The following is an 18,837-nucleotide window of genomic DNA, read 5'->3' on the forward strand; positions in this document are numbered from 1 at the left end:
GCGCAGCGGCCGGCAACGCCTGCAGCAGAAGGCAGAGGGCATTTAAGGCCTTGTGCAAAGCACTGCTACATCCGTGGGGAAAACTCCAGCCTTAAACTGCCACTGAGGGAAAACGCCAAGAAAAGGTATAGACACTGACAGATCTTTGAATAAATAATGTATTTTGCATGTATTTCTCTCAATGGCTTTGCAATTTTTTCCGTGTTAAGACCTGGTGACATAAGACAGCTTTTTTCCTTTTTTTTTTTTTTTTTTCCTTGCAAACTACACCATTGACATCAGAGCACAGCAAGAGCAAGTCACATCCAATACCCACATCAGGAAGGGCTCGCTGGTGCCCAGCGTTTGACGCCAACCATGCCAGCTACTTCTTTTACCACATTTTTTAAAATGACAAAGCAATGACAAATGACAAAGAAATGCCGCCCCTCATGGCGCCGCACATCCCCTGAGAGCAGGCGGCATCGCCGGCCCTTTCTCCTCCTGCCGCCCTCCACCACAGCTAGTTTGCTTTGTTTAAAAAAACAAAACAAAAAAACCCCAACCACCCTCACTTTCCTAAATACACCACCACATTTGGGATTTCGTCTCCACGAGATGACCTGGGGATCCTGTTTTTGCAATGGCCCCTGACAAGAGACCAAGGGACCGACCGGGAGGGCAAGCCCAGCCGCGGGCAGACTGCGCCTCGATGCGGTGGCCTGAGGGTTTCTTTTAAATTCAGACAGCAAACTTCTTTCTCCTCAAAGCCATTTGCTAAATTCAAAAGTAATTTCAGTCAGAAAAGCAGTATTACTTTTAAAAGTTTCCTGCACCCAGGGAGGATTTTGCACAGAATCGCTCACAGCTCCAGTGACAAAATGCTGCCCACAGGGCCACGATTCTGTGAGGAAACAATGTGGGTTTCGACATTAAACTATTTGTTTAAGCTTCCCCCACTTACTTCGTGTTTGGGTGAGCGCCAGGACATTAGCACAAGTGAATACAAAACCAAAGTGAGGAGGATCGAGGCGCGGGGCACGCAGGCCCAAGCCGGCAGCTCCTGCCTCCCCACGTCGGGCGGCCGGCTGAGGCGAGCCGCGGGCGGCACGGCCAGGAAAGCTGTTGAATGATGGGGGTCATTTGATGAGCTAATGACATGCTAATTTATGCTAGCAGCCCCACACGCTACGGCACAGGTGCTGAGCAGCCCTCAGCCCCGCTCGCTGCCTGGGACCGGAGCCGTGATGGTGGCGGCCGCTGAGCCCTCAGAGGCAGGCGTCAGACAGGGAGAGCCTTCTCTTTGCTGGAAAAATTCACTCTTTTTGGCCAAGCCGGTGGGCGCAAGCAGCGGCCACCCTGCCCCATTACAGCTGCACGGGGCTGAGGTTACCCTGCCCACAGGTTTCACAGCAAACAAACTGGACGCGCTGAGAGGTGCAAATATTAGAAGGCATTAATTGATTTTACAGCTTCTGCAAACAGCCCCACACGGAACTGCCCTTCCAGCAGTCATGGCATAAAAATAGTCGAGCACTTGCTGTTAATGAAAAATCTGGGGAAAGAAGTGAACTGAAAATGTAAAGCCCCATCAAGTCCCTATGGGCAAGCACAAAGCACTGCTCTGGCAGAGGCGGCGTTTCAGAAACAGCTACGCTGGATGAATTCAAATTGTCACAGAGATTGATACCAAATATTTACCTTTTAGTGCAATTAAACAACTTCATCAAAAGCACTGAATGAAAGCAAAGTGCATTTCCTTTGCAAACCTCATTACACAATTGACATGCCTTCCTCTCCCCGCTTAGCATTTCAACCAGCCAATTCAATATTTGGTACCTGCTGTTATAAAGGCAACTAGGTTTGAGTTTGTTTGTTGTTTGCTCACGCATTTCATGGGCTAACACTAAAATACTGGGGCAGGGAGAAAGAGAAAACATTTATATCCATGACATCTTAATTGAATCTTTTTTTAAAGCTGTTATAAAGCTCAGAGAGAGATGGTCCAAAACGCTTATTGCAAACCTGCCTCATGTTTCAGAGGGGCCCAAGCTACATTGCGACTGTCCATACTTTTGTAGCGCTCATTTTCCTTGGGGAGGTGGATGAGCATCAGTTTTAAACGCCTCCTTTCCAAATACTGCAAAATGCTTCTCAAAGCACTTTTATCAGGCAATTCTTTTTCCACTGCTCAGCAACCCAGCCTGCTGCCGCCAAGAGAGGAGCTCCTCCTGGCAGTGCAGGGGACCTGGATGTCTTCAACTGAATGGAGAAAAGTGACCAAAACAGGGCAGGAGACAGAATATGCTTAATTAGCCCTCATTTCCTTCTCAGGTCCTGGGCTCAAGCAGAGGCAAGATTGACAGCTGTAACCCCTCAAACATGCAGCTGTCCCTGAAATACAACTAAGTGCCTGATGAGAAAGACCTCCTGAAGGGCTGTCTCTGCAGCTGGCGGCCCAGGGAGGTAGCACGCTGCCAGCCAAGGTGCAGGGGCTTTGGACGAGGCTCAGCGCTGGTTCCCACCAGTTGCCATCCAACATGACAGAGGCAAATGCGACAGCCTGCCCCAGAACGGCTGTCATTTCACCAAGCCATCCAAGCCACGTGTTAATCACATTTGGCTCGACCCAGACTCCTGACTTAGGGGACAGTTTCGCAATGACCTTGCCCACAAAGGAAAACACAACACGTTTAAACAGAGTTATTGCCAGCAGTGGAGTGGGAAATCACCTGCTTGCTGTTCCCAGCCACATTCATTGCCCCAGGGAGGAGCAGGTGAACCCTCCCGCTCTGCATCTGCCTCATTTACACCACAGGGACCTGTGCACAAACAGGTGCTGCGTGTGGTGCCATGGGATTTTTCCAGCATTGCTCAATAACTGGGTATGCTGTTAGTTTTTAAGGAGGAGGTTGTGTTAGCACCTCAGACGCCAGCGGGCAGCCTCGAGGGCAGCATGCTGCAAGCCCTTTGCGGTATGTGCCCTACAAAAGGATGTGAGCCCCCCAAGCAAGCTGCATGCACACCGTGCCGCATCCGAAGGGGCATTTGAAATATATATTAAAAGCTCCTTATAATGCAGGGAGTCTTCAGTAGCACTGGGGAAGGCCAAGGATGGGGAGTGCTTTCTGAAGTTTGGAGCCAGCATCCAGCCCCCCACACTGAGCCCCCTACTCCCTTCCCCCTCAGATAGTCTGACAGCCCTAACTCAATCTGAGATCTTGCTAAAATCATTGCAAAACCAAAAGCAATCAGCTGCACAACCTGCGACATGAGCAAGCCGGCAGCGTGAGCCTGCCAACCCACACAGCCTCCCCTGCTTCCCCCTCTAGGAGCTGGGGCTGCAGGTGACCGTGCAAAGCCAGTCACAGCTAATTTTAAAGCCAGCCTGTAGATGTAGGTGTCTGTGCGTGGTTTATTCCTCTCTGGGCATTTTTTTTTCTTTTGGACATTTTTGTAGTGACTGCCAGTGTTTATTCTTAGCTTGTATAACAACACCACATCAGTCTACTAGACTGCTCCAAAATATTTGACCTACAAAATGATCAATCCATTTGGAGACCAAAATGAACTCAGCCAAGTCATACAAAACGCTGCCTAAAGCTGCTACTTTCAGCACTCAAAACCAAAACTACAGCTGTGTCAGGTCCAAATCTTTCTCTAAAGGGTAACTCCATTGGTCTGTATTTTCCAATGCTCCCCCCCAAGAGACCATTAACATGGTGCTGCTGGTTTAATTACCACAAAGGCTGCTATAAGTGCAAAAGCGCCAAGGTGTAATTTTCTTTCATTTCTCAAATCTAGAGAAATGGCAATCCAAATTGCCAAATTTCTTAATGATATGTATTGCTGAGTCACTGCTCGCTCACCCACAGGTGCTTCCCAGGCCTCCTCGGTACTGCTGGACCCAGCCAGGCCAGCAGAGAAGGTACCTGGGGGCCAGCGGCAGGCTGCACCCCCCAAAACCTCCGCAGACTTTGCAGAGGGCAACGCTCTGACAACGCTGCTGACAGGGCGTTTTCAGAACGCAGCCCCATGTACCCACAGTGCCAAAGCAAGTAAGCTTAGAGCTGCTGCTTTGAGTTTTAACATGCAACAATTTCTGGAGAAGGGAGAACGGCTCATGAGGATTGACTGTCGTTCTAGCAGTGGTAACCACAAAATCACCACCTGAAAAGAGTGAGAAATTACTTGGGGCCTGAGACTTTCAAAGTCTTTCAAAAGTTCAAAGACTTTACTGTTACTTTACTGAGAAAAAGTTGCTCCATGAATAACAGGTGGGGGAACAGAGTGATATCCTAGAGAAATCTCTTTAAAAGATGACAAATTTCTTCAACATTAAGTTGTCTTCTTTTTTGAAACTTCTTTCCCCGGTCAGACCATGAGAATATTTCAATCATTGCATAACATTATTTCAATTCAATTCAAATACAGATCTAAAAGTTCAAGTATGAAATTACATACTCAGCCTTCTCACATTAATTAATCCAAATGAATAGAGTAACGTACTGGCTCCCACTGGAGAACATCTTTGTGCCAGCGAGAATGGTTAATTAGAGCTGGCACAAACACATTCCACATTCCCTATGAATAATAATATTCCCAGAGCAAATATTCTCAGCAAACTTCAGGAAACATCTGATTCTTGATTCTTCAACCCACCCATTTCTTTTAAGATTTTAGCAAGAGCGAAGGAGTTGAAGTGCTGGGAATTGTCGAGCAGTGCCTGCACCATGTGCTCTTCCCGCCTGCCTCACGCACTCGGCTCCAGCCCCCCCCGACGTGACCTGCCTACGGAAGAGGTGCGTAAGCGTACATCATCAGTCCCAGCGGCAAGGCCTTGCGTGTTATCATCTCTGCAGTACCCTCCTGTAGCCTCCAGCAGGCCATTAGCCACAGCCCAGTCACGGAGAGGCTGAGGGCAGGGGCTGAGGCTCCGGGCTGTGCTGCACCGCTCCCATCTGCAGGTATTTTGTCAGGAGACACCTCTCGGGAACCATCCTCTGCGATGGGGCACTGCCCCATGCCACCTTGCTGGGGAGAGCTCTGCCCCACAAGATCCACCTGGGAGCTGTGAGGACCCCATGGAAAAGGGACTATGCGAAAGGAGACTATGGAGATGGGGAAGGTCACTTAGTGATCAGCTGAAGCTGCTGCGGAGGCGGCTCCAACCTAAATCAAGAGATTTTCCTTTAATACAACAGACTGTGAAAGCAACAGCCACAAGCCAGCATTCAGGGACACCCAACTGGTATTTCTGCTCAGCACTTACCTCCTTACCTGCAAGCAGAGCAATTCAGAGCCAGCTGCACTTCAGAGCAAGCAGGTCTGGTCCTCATGCAGAGAAGCAGAAGTGTCCTACGTGCAAGGGGCCATGTACATAGCAGCCAGGAAAAGCAACGGCCAATATCACCCCATCCTAAAGTCAGTCTTGTTTTAAAAACTACCAGTTATTAAAAATACCTGACATACAAGGGTGTTCATAGACTAAGGTATGCAGAAACTCTTGAACTGAGCACTGACAATCCTCTAGAGATGTACTTACTCCCCAGGAAGCAAAGGCTCCTGATTTCAGTATGACAAGCTGGATGGTCCAAATGTCACTCCAAGCTCCAGTTCCCTTTTCAGTCGCATTGGGCCCTGCTGGCAGTAAGGCTGGATATTGGATAGAAAATAAGGGACTTTTCCTGTTGAGGTATGAAGCAAGTTGAGGGGGAAAAAAAAGATTCAGATGGAACAAAAATTAGGTTACCTCAGGTTTTTCCAGCACAAAAAAAAGTAACGTTTTGTTGACATTTTGGTCAACAAATGTTTCTTTTAACAAAGAAATGAAGAGTGTTTGGTTTATTCCCATGTTACTTGACCATTTTAATTCAGCATTTTTAGATAAAAATTGTTTCAAAACAAGAAACAATAACTTAGTTACTAAAATATTAAAACAAATGCTTCAGCTTAACATCAGGAAGTTTAGGTGCTTCCACCTACCTTTTTATGCTATGATTTTTTTTTTTTTCAGCTGAAAATATTCACTAAAGCTCAACCTGTATTTGATAGTGACTCTCTCCCCTCAAACTCTGCTTTCTGTTCATTTAATCCAGAAAACATTCCCTCCAATGGACCTGCAGCACCTCATTGAGTTCACTGGGACATGAATGCCACCATCAGGAACTGGACTTACCAAAAGGACGAGAAACTGGCATTTTCCTGAGACCTGGGAGACTAACTTGGGAAGCTATTTTTGGTAGATTATATAGCTTTTTTTCTCTGGGAAGCTGTGACAGTATCCACAATACTTACTTTTATAATGTCCTTGGTGGAAATCGGAACGATGGCAGCAAAATGCTGGGGAACAACTTGTACATCCTAAGGCACATACGTAAGTACGTACAAGAGTGAGAACAGGCTTTCATTAGCTTGGCATCAACATAATGTATCAGACAGCTCTTCATGTTGAGCTAAATGGGCTGTAGTCGATGCCCAGTAAGGACAACTGAAAGCCTTATAAACCATAATAAAATGGGAACTGCTCAATTTTCAGATAGGTGCATCAGAGAGCCATTTCACAGGGTAACACTTGACAGATATTTTCATTCTTCACAGTGTAAAAGTGGCCCAGCAACCCCTCTTGATCCCCAAAACGAAAAGGCAATTCGTGGAGAGCAGCTTCCTGCTGCCCGTACCAAGCCAGTGTGGGCAGCACAGCCCTTCAGACACCCAGGACACCCTGTGGACCAGCCACCCCACAGCCATGCTGGCAGTGGGCAGCCAACCCCCGGCAGAGCTGCTGCGTGGGACGTCTGAGAGCACAGAGCTTCCCGTGCCTCGTGGCATCAGCAGGCTGGCAGTGCACAAACGTGCCCACTGCCCACGCTCGGCTGCCCTTTCCCGAGGGACCTAGCAGCCCTCCTGCCACCTGCCCAGAAGCCTGCGTGACACATCAACAAGATGCAGCCGCTCCCCCACCACAAATGGGCTCCCCACCACACTGGGGAAAAAACGGGTCCTTCTGTCTCCTTGCTGGACCCTATGTGGTCCATCGCGGCCAAAACATTCCTCATTCCAAGTCTGCAGGAATCCCAATGGGCTGCATTTCATGGGATGAGACTGGACTGTGAATGTAGCTGTAAAAGTCTTGTGACAAATCAAGAGCTCATTTACGTTTTAGAAGAGACACCGAGGTCCCTCCCCTCAACTGCTAATTTAATAAGTTTCCAGTACTTTTTTTTTAAAAATCCACCAGAGTCTGGAAGTGGATGCTCCTACAGTTAAACCAAAACTTTGACTTACTAGCACTGCCTGGCAAAGCTAAATAACAACCCCTGAGCCGTACTGCAATATGCAAGTAACTAAAAATAAAAGGTAAATCATACTAGGTGCTAGCTGCTATCACAGTGACCCGTACCTTAGGGTTTCAACTGCATCTCTGCCACACAGTCCTCCCAAGGCAGGCTTTGTTGCCAAGCTTTTATATGTGCCACTGTTCAATCAAATCAAGCAGCCTTCTGCCAGACTGCGAGCGAGATTAGGAAGTAGAACTGACTTATTTCAAGTCTCCTAAGAGCAAGGGGCAATTAACACAACCTCAAGAAATGAAAAACTGAGCAAAGAGTGAACGTTCAAAAGAAAATGCAAAATTTCACAATACAAGCTGGTTTTCTTCACACTGGACAAGTCTTGAGGTGGCTATGTTTAAAGGTAACTAGATTTACTGAAATGCATCAATCATGTTCTTAATATCAGAATTTCAGCCTTCAAAAGGTGAAAATGTCTGAGGGAGTCAGGTTCCCCACGGGATGATGCAGAGTTGCTTCCTCAGCCAAGTGCTGATGGAAGGAGAGGGCCGTCAGGCCAGCCCACGAGAAGAGGCTTTGGCAAACACAATTACTGTAAGACGCAGATCTCTTCTGCAGAACCCCAACAATGGAAAAAGCATCCAGATACTGAAGAGGTAAATGCAAAATGCAGCAAAAATGACTGTAACAAACGAAATGTGAACTTCCTCACTGATTGACTAATGTTGGAAAGAGGAACAGTCGAGTTCAGGAACAATATTCTGATGCTTCCCTACAAGAAGGATGAAAGAGGGGGAGAGAAGGCTCAGAAGAACACTAACGGACCCACATCGCTGCGTGCAGCGAGGAGAGGAGGGCAGTCCTCCGAAGGCCAGAGCTGGCCAGAAGGCAATAGCAGGCTTAGGCCACACGCAAACAGACAAATTTCTATGTAGAAGTCAGGCAGCTGGAGAAGCAAGGCTGAGCGTGAAGGTCAGACCCAGAACCACAGGCCACCCAAGCAGCAGAAGTATCTTGCTGCTTCACAGACCTCAGTTTGGCAGTGACTTCTCCACCATGGGCTGCCCTTGGGTCTCCCAGGGAAGCACAGGGACAGGGGAAAAGCCCCTCAGAGCCTGCAGGCACAGGCAGGCTCCGACACCGGGGAGCTCAGCCACGGCCCCACGCAGCTCTGCCATCGCCATGGGGAAGGGCCTCCACACTGCAGCATCCTCCCACTGCCCAGCTCCAAGGTGCCACCGGGCTGGCCCCTCCAGGGCGATCTGGCTGCTGCCTCCCACGAGCCACAGCTTCGTGGAAGGGCATGTGCTTTTCATTCCGAACAAACAGACGCTTTACATATCAGAGGTAAAAGATTTTATTATCCCATGGATTTTTCCTAAGAAGTAAGAGTCCTACCAGACAAAATATACAAAGCATCTTATGTTTTCTTTCTAGACAACTGCATTCTCATCCTATGAAACAATGACCACGTTAGTTCACCTTAAAGAACCAAGGTTTGTCCTTACAGCTGCGGGATTGCACAGTTAGCATATTCAATGACCAGTTATTTCATGCAGAATCAGAAGGAAGGGGAAAAAGGTCTGTATGCTCACCTGAGGGCAGGCTTAGGTTCCTAGAAATGAAGAGAAACGCAGGGCTTAAATTTACCAGTTTGCAGTATTTCCATTAAGCGAACCAATTCTCTGACCCTTCTTGTCATCCACTCCACGATAAAAGGTTAGGGCTAGTAGCAAGTTACCGTTGGAAAAAACACAATGCTAGAAAAGCAAATACCCCTCTGTCAGTGGGAAACTTTCCTTACCAACCTGTATGAAGTGCACATAATTCTTCATTTTACATCAAGCTTAAAGCAGAATGAAACCAAAGTGTCCTCCTCTTCTTGTTAAAACTTAATGTTTATAGTTGACTATGGTTATACCAAAAAATAAATTCTCAGTCTCTAAGGACATACTAATTCCTATTACATTACATGACCATTTTGAGATCCTGTTTTGTTTTCACATAATTAACTCACAGTATTATTACTTAAAAGTTTTATTCTAAAATATATTCACTTTTTTTGGTTCTGTTGAGTTAATGATTGTACTTGCATTTACTTTATCCTTCCTCTTCTAAAACAAGAAGCTCATTTCAACAGATGGTGAACAAGTCCAGATTTGCTGGAAACCAATTAACAAGAATGTGCCAAGTTGAAACTCACCCCATTCTTTCAAGCCAAAAAACTGCCTGCATTTCAAGAACCTAATTAGTTTTAACTATATTTATGGAACAGAGGGAAGAATATTTAATTACTCTGCAATTCTTCTGTCTTATGATCAATAGAAATGCAGTTTTGTTCACACAATTTCTCTGCAGTATATTGATCAGCTGAATCTTGCCTTGTATCAATAGCTGTACTACAATGGTGCCTAAAGATAATGTAATACACGGCTGTGATACACAGTAATTACTATCAAAACAGCTTTCATCAGAGGAGTTATACAAGAATACACACTCTGATAAAAAAAAAAATTAAAAATTCTGCTTCTGCACTTGCCAGTAACTACCAGTTCTGCTGCTGACACCACTTTGTATGTAGCATGGCACCCCATCCACACACAGATGGGATCTCGACAACTCAGGAAGAAAGACCCGTGTGAACGTAACTCATCTTTCCAGGCAAGCAGAGCTGGCCAGGACAGACACGGGGCTGGGGTAAACCACCCGGCTCCACTCGCAGCCACGGCCTGGAGATGGGACATCAGCGGAGCTTTGGCACCTTGCATCAAAGATTCACCTCTTTATTTACTTGGGCAAAGTGACAGCAGATCTGCCCAGGATCCACAGCAGATGCAACTGTGTGTTAGAGAAAAGGCTACACAGCCTTGCACTTCACCCTCTGCTTTGTGGACGGGGCGCAGGGACATGTTGTGTCATTTGGGTCATTCCCAGCCCACCTGGCCTCCTGCCCACCCTGAGCACCCATTAGGATACCCTGCATTGCTCACTGGGTCACGCTGAGGAGGAGACGTGGTGAGGGGCGAGTCCAGGAGCCAGTCATAAAAACAACACATTTGTTGCTTTGTGTTTGAAAATCTGATCTTTAGGGGAACAGCACACAGCAAGCTGGGACCACCACAGCATGGTTTGGGCCGAAACCCTTCCTCTGCTGAGCTTTCTGAATCACCCTGTCTGTAGCCTGTAGCTATTCTTTTCCTAAGTGCACCTGGTTACGTATTTCTGGTTATTACATCAGCATCAAAATGGTAACCCTCCTCTTGTCCACACACCTTCTGTCCCGGTGCCAAGGTAGCCTCAAAGCACTGTACCAGCCTGAAACCGCCCAGCCAGGAAAAGAGCACCCATTTCCAGCACTCCTGTTTCTCAGCCATCCCTTCTACCCAAAACCTGCTCCCAAAAGATTCCCGTCCTGTGGTGTGGAAGAAGCTGCATCTACTCCCATGTTATCTTTGACCACTGTGTAAATTTAAGCCCAGCAAATGTCTCAGGTAGGTAGCAGGGAGAGAAGAGAATCCACTGTGAGGCCACAATGGACCCAAGAGGTTAGAGCTGCACAAGCAGGGGAGAGAGTAAAAAAAAGACAGATTACCATGTCTAAAGAGAGGGCTGAGAGCATGCGTGTGCACGTGTGTGCAAGCAAAGCCAAGGAAGGTTACATCTGGAGAGCGGCTTCATGACTTTTTGCAGATAACAGTTTCGACCACAAAAGTGTTTTCAAAGTGACGAATACGATGACAGTTTCCAGCCTCTCGTCGACTGATACCTAGAAGTGATTGAAAGAGAGGAGAGAGGAAATTCAACAAATGATAATCTACAAGAGCTGCAGCAAGTGGGGGACTGAAAGCAGATGGGATGCAACTGCTGAACACTGAAATGCAGGAACAACCCAGCCCATATGAAAAGCAGCATAACCTGGTCTTTGGAAGAATAGCCATATTCTCTAGGCCATGAGTTGGGGGACCCGCATGGGAACAACTGGTTTCAGCTGACAGAAAGCCTCACGAAACCAGCAGAAGTCACAGGCTGGGACAGAGCATAGCTCTGAATGCAGCCAAGGGGGGCTTAAAATCACCACCCCTCTGGCTGTTTGTATCCCTGCATGCACTGATCCTGCTAAGGCCTCAGCCTCTCACAAGTGATGCTTCCCATGCCCTTAAAATGCAGGATCTCAACTCTGGGCAGCTCTGCCAGGCAGCTACTCCCCTCTTACGGCAAAGCCGGTGGTGCCCTGCTGACAAGCAGGACCGTGCCAGGGCTCCGTGAGAGCAGCAGCCAGCGTGCCGGCAGCCCCGGGCACACTGTGCAGCTTCTGTTGGGAAAGCAACCACGAACTACAGCCACGGTGACTTCCGCACCCAAACGCTCTCAGCACCCTGCAGCCTCCCCAGAGATCCAAACCCAAACTGACTATAGGTTCATGTTTCAGGTAAGCCTTTAAGTACACCAGTATCTAAAAACAAATAAATATAAATACTGAAATTAAGGAGTTTTTTGCAGCAATGTTACCATTTGTATATAAGATACATATTGTTGATTTTCATGAAGCCATTTTAAGGTAGTCCAATGTTCCCTCTTCACAACTTTTTCCGTATTATTAGGAACTTAATTAATTAAAGGCAGCTTGCAGATCTAATCTACTCTGAATAGCTGCCACTGAAGCGGGTGTCTCCATTAGGGAAATTTTCCAAACAGTTCCCAACAGCACTGCTATTAGTTGAGCCCCAGGAGCCCACGTGCAAATGAATTGCTAGCTCCTGCAAACATTTTCTCAATGTTTCTATTAGGCTGATAGATGCAGCGATAGAAACACAGCACCCATGTGCAGCAGCATCATCCCAGATTTGGGTTTAGATGAATTAGATGGGAAACACCTCAAAAGATCTCCTGTGTGCTTACACCTGCAGCAAAAGCTCCCCTCTGGCCATGAAGAGGCCAGCATGGCTGTAACAGCAGAAGTGATGACTGTGATGCGGGGGGAAAGCGAGTTGGGACAGCTGAACGCAGCAAAGCTCTTACGTCTCCTCGCACTCCTCCGCTTCAGCCTGTAGGTCTCCTTGCCGCTGCAGAGGCGGTAGATGAAGGAGCCGAGCTGTTCCATGTCACTGACATGCTCGGTCGCGATCATCTCCTCCTGGATTATATATGTCTGAGGCAGGTATGTCCCTTTCTGAAATGACACAGTTTCCACCAAAATAAAGCACAAACAGTGCCATGATCTCCTCCTCGAACAGAACTGTCTCACACAGAGAGCGAAGGACAGCCAAACTGCGGAAAATTAACTGTTTGAAGGCTCAAGCTCCACTTACCGAGGCCAGTCAACATACTTTCTTGTCCTTGCAGTAAACTGTCCCATGCACAGGGCACACAAAATGCATTAGATCCAAAAATTGAATGTTCACATAGGGGATGAAGCCAGTGTAGGATCAATCGTGTTATAAACTAACCCCAGTTTTAAAGGAGGGCGTGTAAGCTGTAACTCTGAGAGCACAGCAAACCCATCTGGAGAGGGATCAAGGCTCAACCAAAATGCCAGGAACTCCACTGAAAATGTGCATTTTACATTTACTTCAAAAGGCAAAAACAAAAAATGCCAGCCCTGCTTATATTCCAACAGTTTCCTGAGTTTTCCACATTTCCCCCTCCTCCTTGGTCCATTCAGCACAGCCACAATAATCTCCTGCCCTTATAGCCCACAGGAACGGGGACTAGAGATGGGCCATGGGCACCACATATAGAAACACCGCCCTGCACGGTAGCGGTGGGCACGCAGGGGAAAGCGAGCTCTCGGCACACTTCTGTCACCCCAGGGACATCGTCCAGCGACTCTGGGGCAGCGCAGGAAGGCAGCTCACGTCAGGGACCGAGCTGAGGCAAAGCAGATCACGCAAGCTCCCTGCTGCTGGGGTGGAGGCCACTATGAAGTCCAGGGTGATGAGCGGGGTGCCTGATGGGGGGACATGGCAGAAAGCCACCAGGGGCTAGAAAAAACGGGGAGAGAGAAAATGGGGGACCTGGGAGCACCCCAGGACAGAGGCAGCCTCTTTCCCTGCAGGAAAGAGACCTTCTCGGCAATGAGGACTCTCTGCAAGCTGGTCCCCAGATGCTCAGGGCGTCTTGCAGCTGTCTGGGCATCACTGCGGCAACAAGAAGCTGTGTTACAAGTACAGCCTGGGCTGGGGGGCATTTCTGAGCAGACTAGATGCTAACTAGGCCTTGAAGGAAAGACTCACTTCCAGTCCCTTTCGCTTAAGAAGAGTCAAAGAAATAAAAGAACCAGCAGGTCCTGGGGCCAATATAAATATAATCGGGGGAAAGCAACCAACAGCAGCATAATTTCACCTCTTCAGTTTCCACCACAGGACTGGTTATCTCCATAGAGATGTACCTGGAAACACGCTGTCTTAACTTAGCACCGTGCTGTTGGGCTGGCGTAGCCTATGGATCGATAAAGCTCTCCTCTAACGCTGGAGGACTAGACTATTAGTGGAAGTTTGTACTACACTAACACAACAGCTCTGCAAGAAATTCAATTATTGATTCTCAGTGGGAGAGGGCAGGAGAGGGCATGCGATACGTGCAGTTACCGGCAGGAGCTGTCATGTTAACACCCAGGCTGGGGCTCAGGATTTGCCATATCCTTGACCTGGCAACAGGGCTTAGAGAGAGAGACATATACACACAATCCAGTGCCTTCACTGTTTTACATTTAAATAGCTGTGGCAGCTGAAGTAGTCAGGAATCATTGCTCCTCCATCGCAGGACTGTGCAAAAAGCATGATACCTTTAATTCTCCGCCAAGAGTTTTAAGAAAACTAGAGCACTGAGCGTCTTGGGTTCTGCAAAAGATACAAACTGTCCACCATTTAACTGGGTCATCTCCAACTTCCTGCTGCTGCACGGGTGGAGCATCCCTCCATCCTTTTCTCTCAGATACTCATGCCGCCCTGCTCACTGAACCGTTACACCTGTACAGAATAAAGTCTGCAAGAAGTAGCAGAGCTGCCATGTACAGGCAAAAAATCAGACACAAGAGGCCTGGTAACACATACGTGGTGACAGCGGGGCCAAGACCCAAGCGGGGTCTGGCACAGCCATGCCCGCACACAGCAGGGACTGCAGAGCAGGCGCAGGGCACGCAGCAACCACACTGCAACGGGGCACCCCGGCCCCAGGCTGGCCAGGGAGGAGAGGGCAAAGGAGCTTCTCTCAATCCCTGTGCTGGCAGAGTCTGTTGGCGCAAACAGCTGACCTTATTTGCTGGCCCCAGGTTTGGTCCTAGAAACAGGACTGAAGCCACTGAACATCTTCAAAACGTTCAGCTGGAAACTAGTCTCATTCATTAGGGACTTGACTGGATTCAGAGGAGCAGAGAAGGCAAAAGGAGGCACAAGAGGAGCAAAAGTCTCCAAGTTCAAGGACCCACGCAGCTCATCCAGCATCCAAACAGGAGCACTTCAGAGCAGGGGGCCAAGTCATCAGGCGATGAAGGTCCCCTGCAGTGGGGAGAAATCTGCCCTCTCTGCCTGACACAGCAAGGCAAGGCTGCACCTGCGTACATGAGGATCACAGGCTCACAGGGTAAGTCAGCTGGGGAGGGACCTCAGGAGGTCTCCAGTCACACCTCCTGCTCAAAGCAGGGCAGCTATGAGATCAGACCAGGTTCCTCAGGGCTTTATCCAGTATGGTCTTGAAAACCTCCAAGGATTTCAAGGAGGCAGCACAACCTCCCTGGGCAACCTGTTCCACCGCTTCTGTCCTCATAGCGAAAAACCTCTTCTGAGCTCAAGACCAAGCTAAACACTTAAAAACAATAAAAACAATGTCTCTAAGGTGCATGTTAAAACCTCCATAGACAGACTGGACACTTACCCATCCAATAACAGAAAGGTATTCAAATCCACATCTGCTTTGTACTCTCTTTAAAGAATCAAACACGTAAGACTATTTTAACTGTATTTTTATCCCCTTTTTAGTTCAATTTCTGATAAAGAGAAAGCATCATTTTCATTGACTGTGTTTTTATATCTCTTATTTTACGATGTGACCAGCATTCACAATCTCACAGTTTTTTTCTGGGGCTCTGCTGTCAGCTTGTGCAATCCTGCCTTTTCCTTCTGCCCCAGGGACTGGTCACCTGCCATGATCAGAAGCTGTGGCTGGTTTGGAGCGAGTTGTAAGTAAATGTGTATTGTATCCCAGCAGGGTTCCCAGCACATTTGCCAGACAGTCACAGTGCATGAAATTGCAAGGACTGCTAGAAAACAAACTGGGAGTTTGACAAGGACTGGAGATCAGGCATCTCTCAAGGCACAACCTCTGAGCTTAACCCCTACAAAGTTCATCACGCTCCATGTAGCAGCAAGTGAGCAAAGGAAATTTAAGCAAGGGTAAGAGTTAGATTGTTGGGTTTTTTCTTTTCTTTTAAACAGACCGTCACAGAAGGGAGTAAGAGACCCAGGCTCAGTACTTTGCTTTACCTGCAAAATACTGAGATAGATATGCACCTTCTGCAGGCTTAAAGATCCTGGGTTTTTTTCCTGCTGCTAAGATTAAATAGTGCTCTATTTTAAGACGACTGTTTTCAGTCTCTGCAATGGTGGCATGGGCTTCTGAACTAAACAAACCTGCTGATACTTAACCCAATTAATGCCTGCTGTGAGCAAAACTGCATGAGCCCAACTCCGGTGTTGCAACCCACAGCACAGTGGGGAGGGCAGCACAGATCCCCCCCAAAAAGGGTGAAAGCTGAAGGCCTGGTACTCCCCAAGAGAGCTCTGCAAATGGCAAACCGCAGCGGTAACCACGGCAAGAGTGAAAAGAGGGAAATTTTTCTTTCTTTCCTTGATTCCTACTATCAGTAAACACCAGAGGGAAGGAATCTGCTGCTTCTCTGTGTCATCCTGGTCAGGTTGATCTGCCATGCCAGTGTTACCGTGCTGTCTGCAAAATTAATATTTCAGCTAAGCCCCCTGAAGCCTTTGCTCTACGTGAAGGCTCAGCTCTGTCAGGGCCAACACCCACTTCCACAGATACAGCAGTTTTGATTTTCCACGAGCTTCTAGCTGGCACTCAGGAGCCAACTCAAGAAAAGCATGCAAAATGAGCAGGATTGCAGCTGTACCTTCACGTTAACCAGCAGTTCCCACAGGTTGCGAGGAGGCATCACAATAGTGGTGTTCAGCTCGATGACGTAGCACTTATCCAGAGTTATGTCATGATAGGCTGTCAGACCCTGCATTCCAAGCAGAGAAATTAAGGAATTGAGCCCTTCGCAATGAAACATGGCTGTGAAGACGGGTGAAAAGAGGGAATTCAGGGAAGACAGGAAGCCGCTTTAAGCAACAAACCTGTCCAAGGACCTCCCTACCAAGCAAGACGAGCAGGTTGGAAAATCTCAGAGAGGGACTTGGGAAGGAGAACAGCTCAGTAACAAGACCATCATAGATATGTGTGACAACAGCAATAGCGCTAGGCCATGAGCACCGTGCTGGTGCACCCCAGCTCAGCCCCACGCTACGCCCCCAAAGGCCCCAAGAGCTCCTTACTCGCTGGAAATCATGGATAATATCCGCAGGGTCACTCCCTCCAAACTGGGGCACTGGGACGTTGATTTGCTCGTAGTTCTCGTCAATGTAAATCTTGACGTCTTCGTGCAGCTCCAGCTGCCCTTTGAATGGCGAATACAGCGAGTCTTCATAAAGGACGCCGCAGTGAAACACGCTCTCGCGGGGCATCTGTGGGGACGAGATCCAGGTGGAGGGAGAACACTCATACACCCCACTAACAAATACAGCAAACACAGGAAGAAATATATCCATACTGGGTAAAAACACCCTTTTCAAACAGATGGTGAGAATATTTCAAGATCAGTCTTTTTACCAGAAACCATTCTTGATGAAGGTAGTCCAAAACACCCTTGTGGAATGATCACGCCTCCCTTCCTGCTAGCCAGGTCCAAAGGGAGTAAAGGATTGCCTGTGGGATTTCACAAGGGGTAATTCAGAAAGGCAAACTGACTACCTGTAGGCTCTTAAATTTCATAACCAGGCTGTTCACATCCCTCCATAGACATGGCTTCCAGTAACTGCATTTTTCTACATACGGCATATAAGCTTGGGGCTAGCAGAGTATCATTTCTAAAGGCACTTGTAGTTTGTACGTGCCAGCGGTCCTGGGAGAACTCACTAATAGCCACTCCGCAGCAGAACGAGGGCTTCACTGCAAAATGATGCTCTGAGGTTTCTTGGCTAAACGCTCAGCAAGCCACAGAGCTCAGCAGTTTCCTCCTTAAAAAGGAGCTCTGCCCTGCCTCAGCCGCTATGCTCTGACCCACCCCAACGCTGCCAGCCCAGTGCCTCAGCTAGGCCGGGCCTTCCAGAGACTACGTGGAAGAAAAGGTGCTGAATTTAAGGGAGGTCGAGGGCTCACCTTCCATACATTCTCCCACTTACTTTTCACTTCTCCACTTGCTTTATTAATAGCAGCACCTATTTTTGTCACACCTACAGAGTTTTGCAGTGCTAGGGCCTAAAAAACCTACTGTGAAAAGCTGTTCCCTTGCCTGTACCTCCCTGCTCTCTTCAGGGCTTGCTCTCCCCTCATCACAAGAAGCCACGCTTTCAGACTACCTTATCCCTGACAGCAGTAACGTTGGGTTTAAAAGGCAGAACTGGCAGGATATTCTTATGGAGTTTTAAAAAAAAAAAAAAAAAGGCAAAACAAAGCCACAAGGGAGGGGAAGAGGATGGTTTCTGGAAGGCCCTTCCTGGCAGTCAGGATGGAGGAGAGCCTGAGCCTACCACTTAAGACATGCCTCGTCTGCAGTGCCCAGAGGAGTGGCTCTCGCGTTACCACCGTGCAAAGCAATAAATAACAGCACCACCTCTTTCAAAGATTGAAGCAGTTTGTCTGGCTGCTCCGGCTGAAGAGTCAGCAGTCCTTGCCGACTCGCCCCTACCTGGGTGATGAAGAAGTATCTGTACACGTACATCGATGCAAAGACCAAGCCCAGGAGCAGTACGAGCAGACCCATGGTCAGGTAGCACACCCCGCTGAGCGATGACCTCCGGCCCTGCACCGCGGGAGCCGGCTCCTCCTGCGAGACAAAACCCACAGCACCGGTCAGCTGCTGCTGCAGGGATCAGAAAAGCTACTTTATGCAGAGGCCGCGCACGAGTCTGCGGTGTGCGACTGAAGAAGGCAGGCACCGTCCTGCAAAGCGACTTCACATCTGGCGGCATGGTGACTAAAACACTTCTTGGGCATTTTCCCCTCCCACTCCCCAAATACATATATACTTTTTTTTACAGATGTGCGTGTGAACATACACATATATATGCACACTCTGCTTCCCACCAACTTCTCAGAACAAAGTCAAGCTTTGTTTCAGTGGGCGGTAAGTATCAACCGAAAACAAGGAAATCAGGAACTAACAGTTCCTGGCTACTAAATGTAACAGCATTTATGTATTTATACTCAAAAATTGTTGTTGAAATGCTGCCACTCTTGCAGCATTTTTCAGGGGAAATTTTTGAGGTGGAAATTACTGGTGTTAGAGAGGTAC

General features: G+C 48.0%; 1 protein-coding gene across 7 annotated transcripts in view; it reads right to left on the bottom strand.

Annotated features, from left to right (window-relative positions):
* Window positions 1-8,612: 8,612 nt before the first annotated feature.
* ITM2C (integral membrane protein 2C) overlaps window positions 8,613-18,837 on the bottom strand; it is a 47,360-nt gene continuing 37,135 nt past the window's right edge. For 6 of the 7 annotated variants that reach the window (XM_075158124.1, XM_075158119.1, XM_075158120.1 and 3 more), the window contains 5 exons: window positions 18,232-18,366; window positions 16,820-17,008; window positions 16,396-16,506; window positions 12,291-12,441; window positions 8,613-11,037 (listed from right to left, as the gene is read on the bottom strand). In XM_075158124.1, the coding sequence (XP_075014225.1) occupies window positions 10,946-11,037; window positions 12,291-12,441; window positions 16,396-16,506; window positions 16,820-17,008; window positions 18,232-18,366 (678 nt within the window). In that variant the 3' untranslated portion in view covers window positions 8,613-10,945. Of the gene's footprint in view, window positions 11,038-12,290; window positions 12,442-16,395; window positions 16,507-16,819; window positions 17,009-18,231; window positions 18,370-18,837 lie in introns of all 7 variants that reach the window. The other variant, XM_075158121.1, reaches the window with a different exon arrangement.

The sequence above is a fragment of the Calonectris borealis genome, chromosome 9 (genome assembly GCF_964195595.1).
Source record: "Calonectris borealis chromosome 9, bCalBor7.hap1.2, whole genome shotgun sequence".
In the NCBI taxonomy this organism is placed as follows: Eukaryota; Metazoa; Chordata; class Aves; order Procellariiformes; family Procellariidae; genus Calonectris; species Calonectris borealis.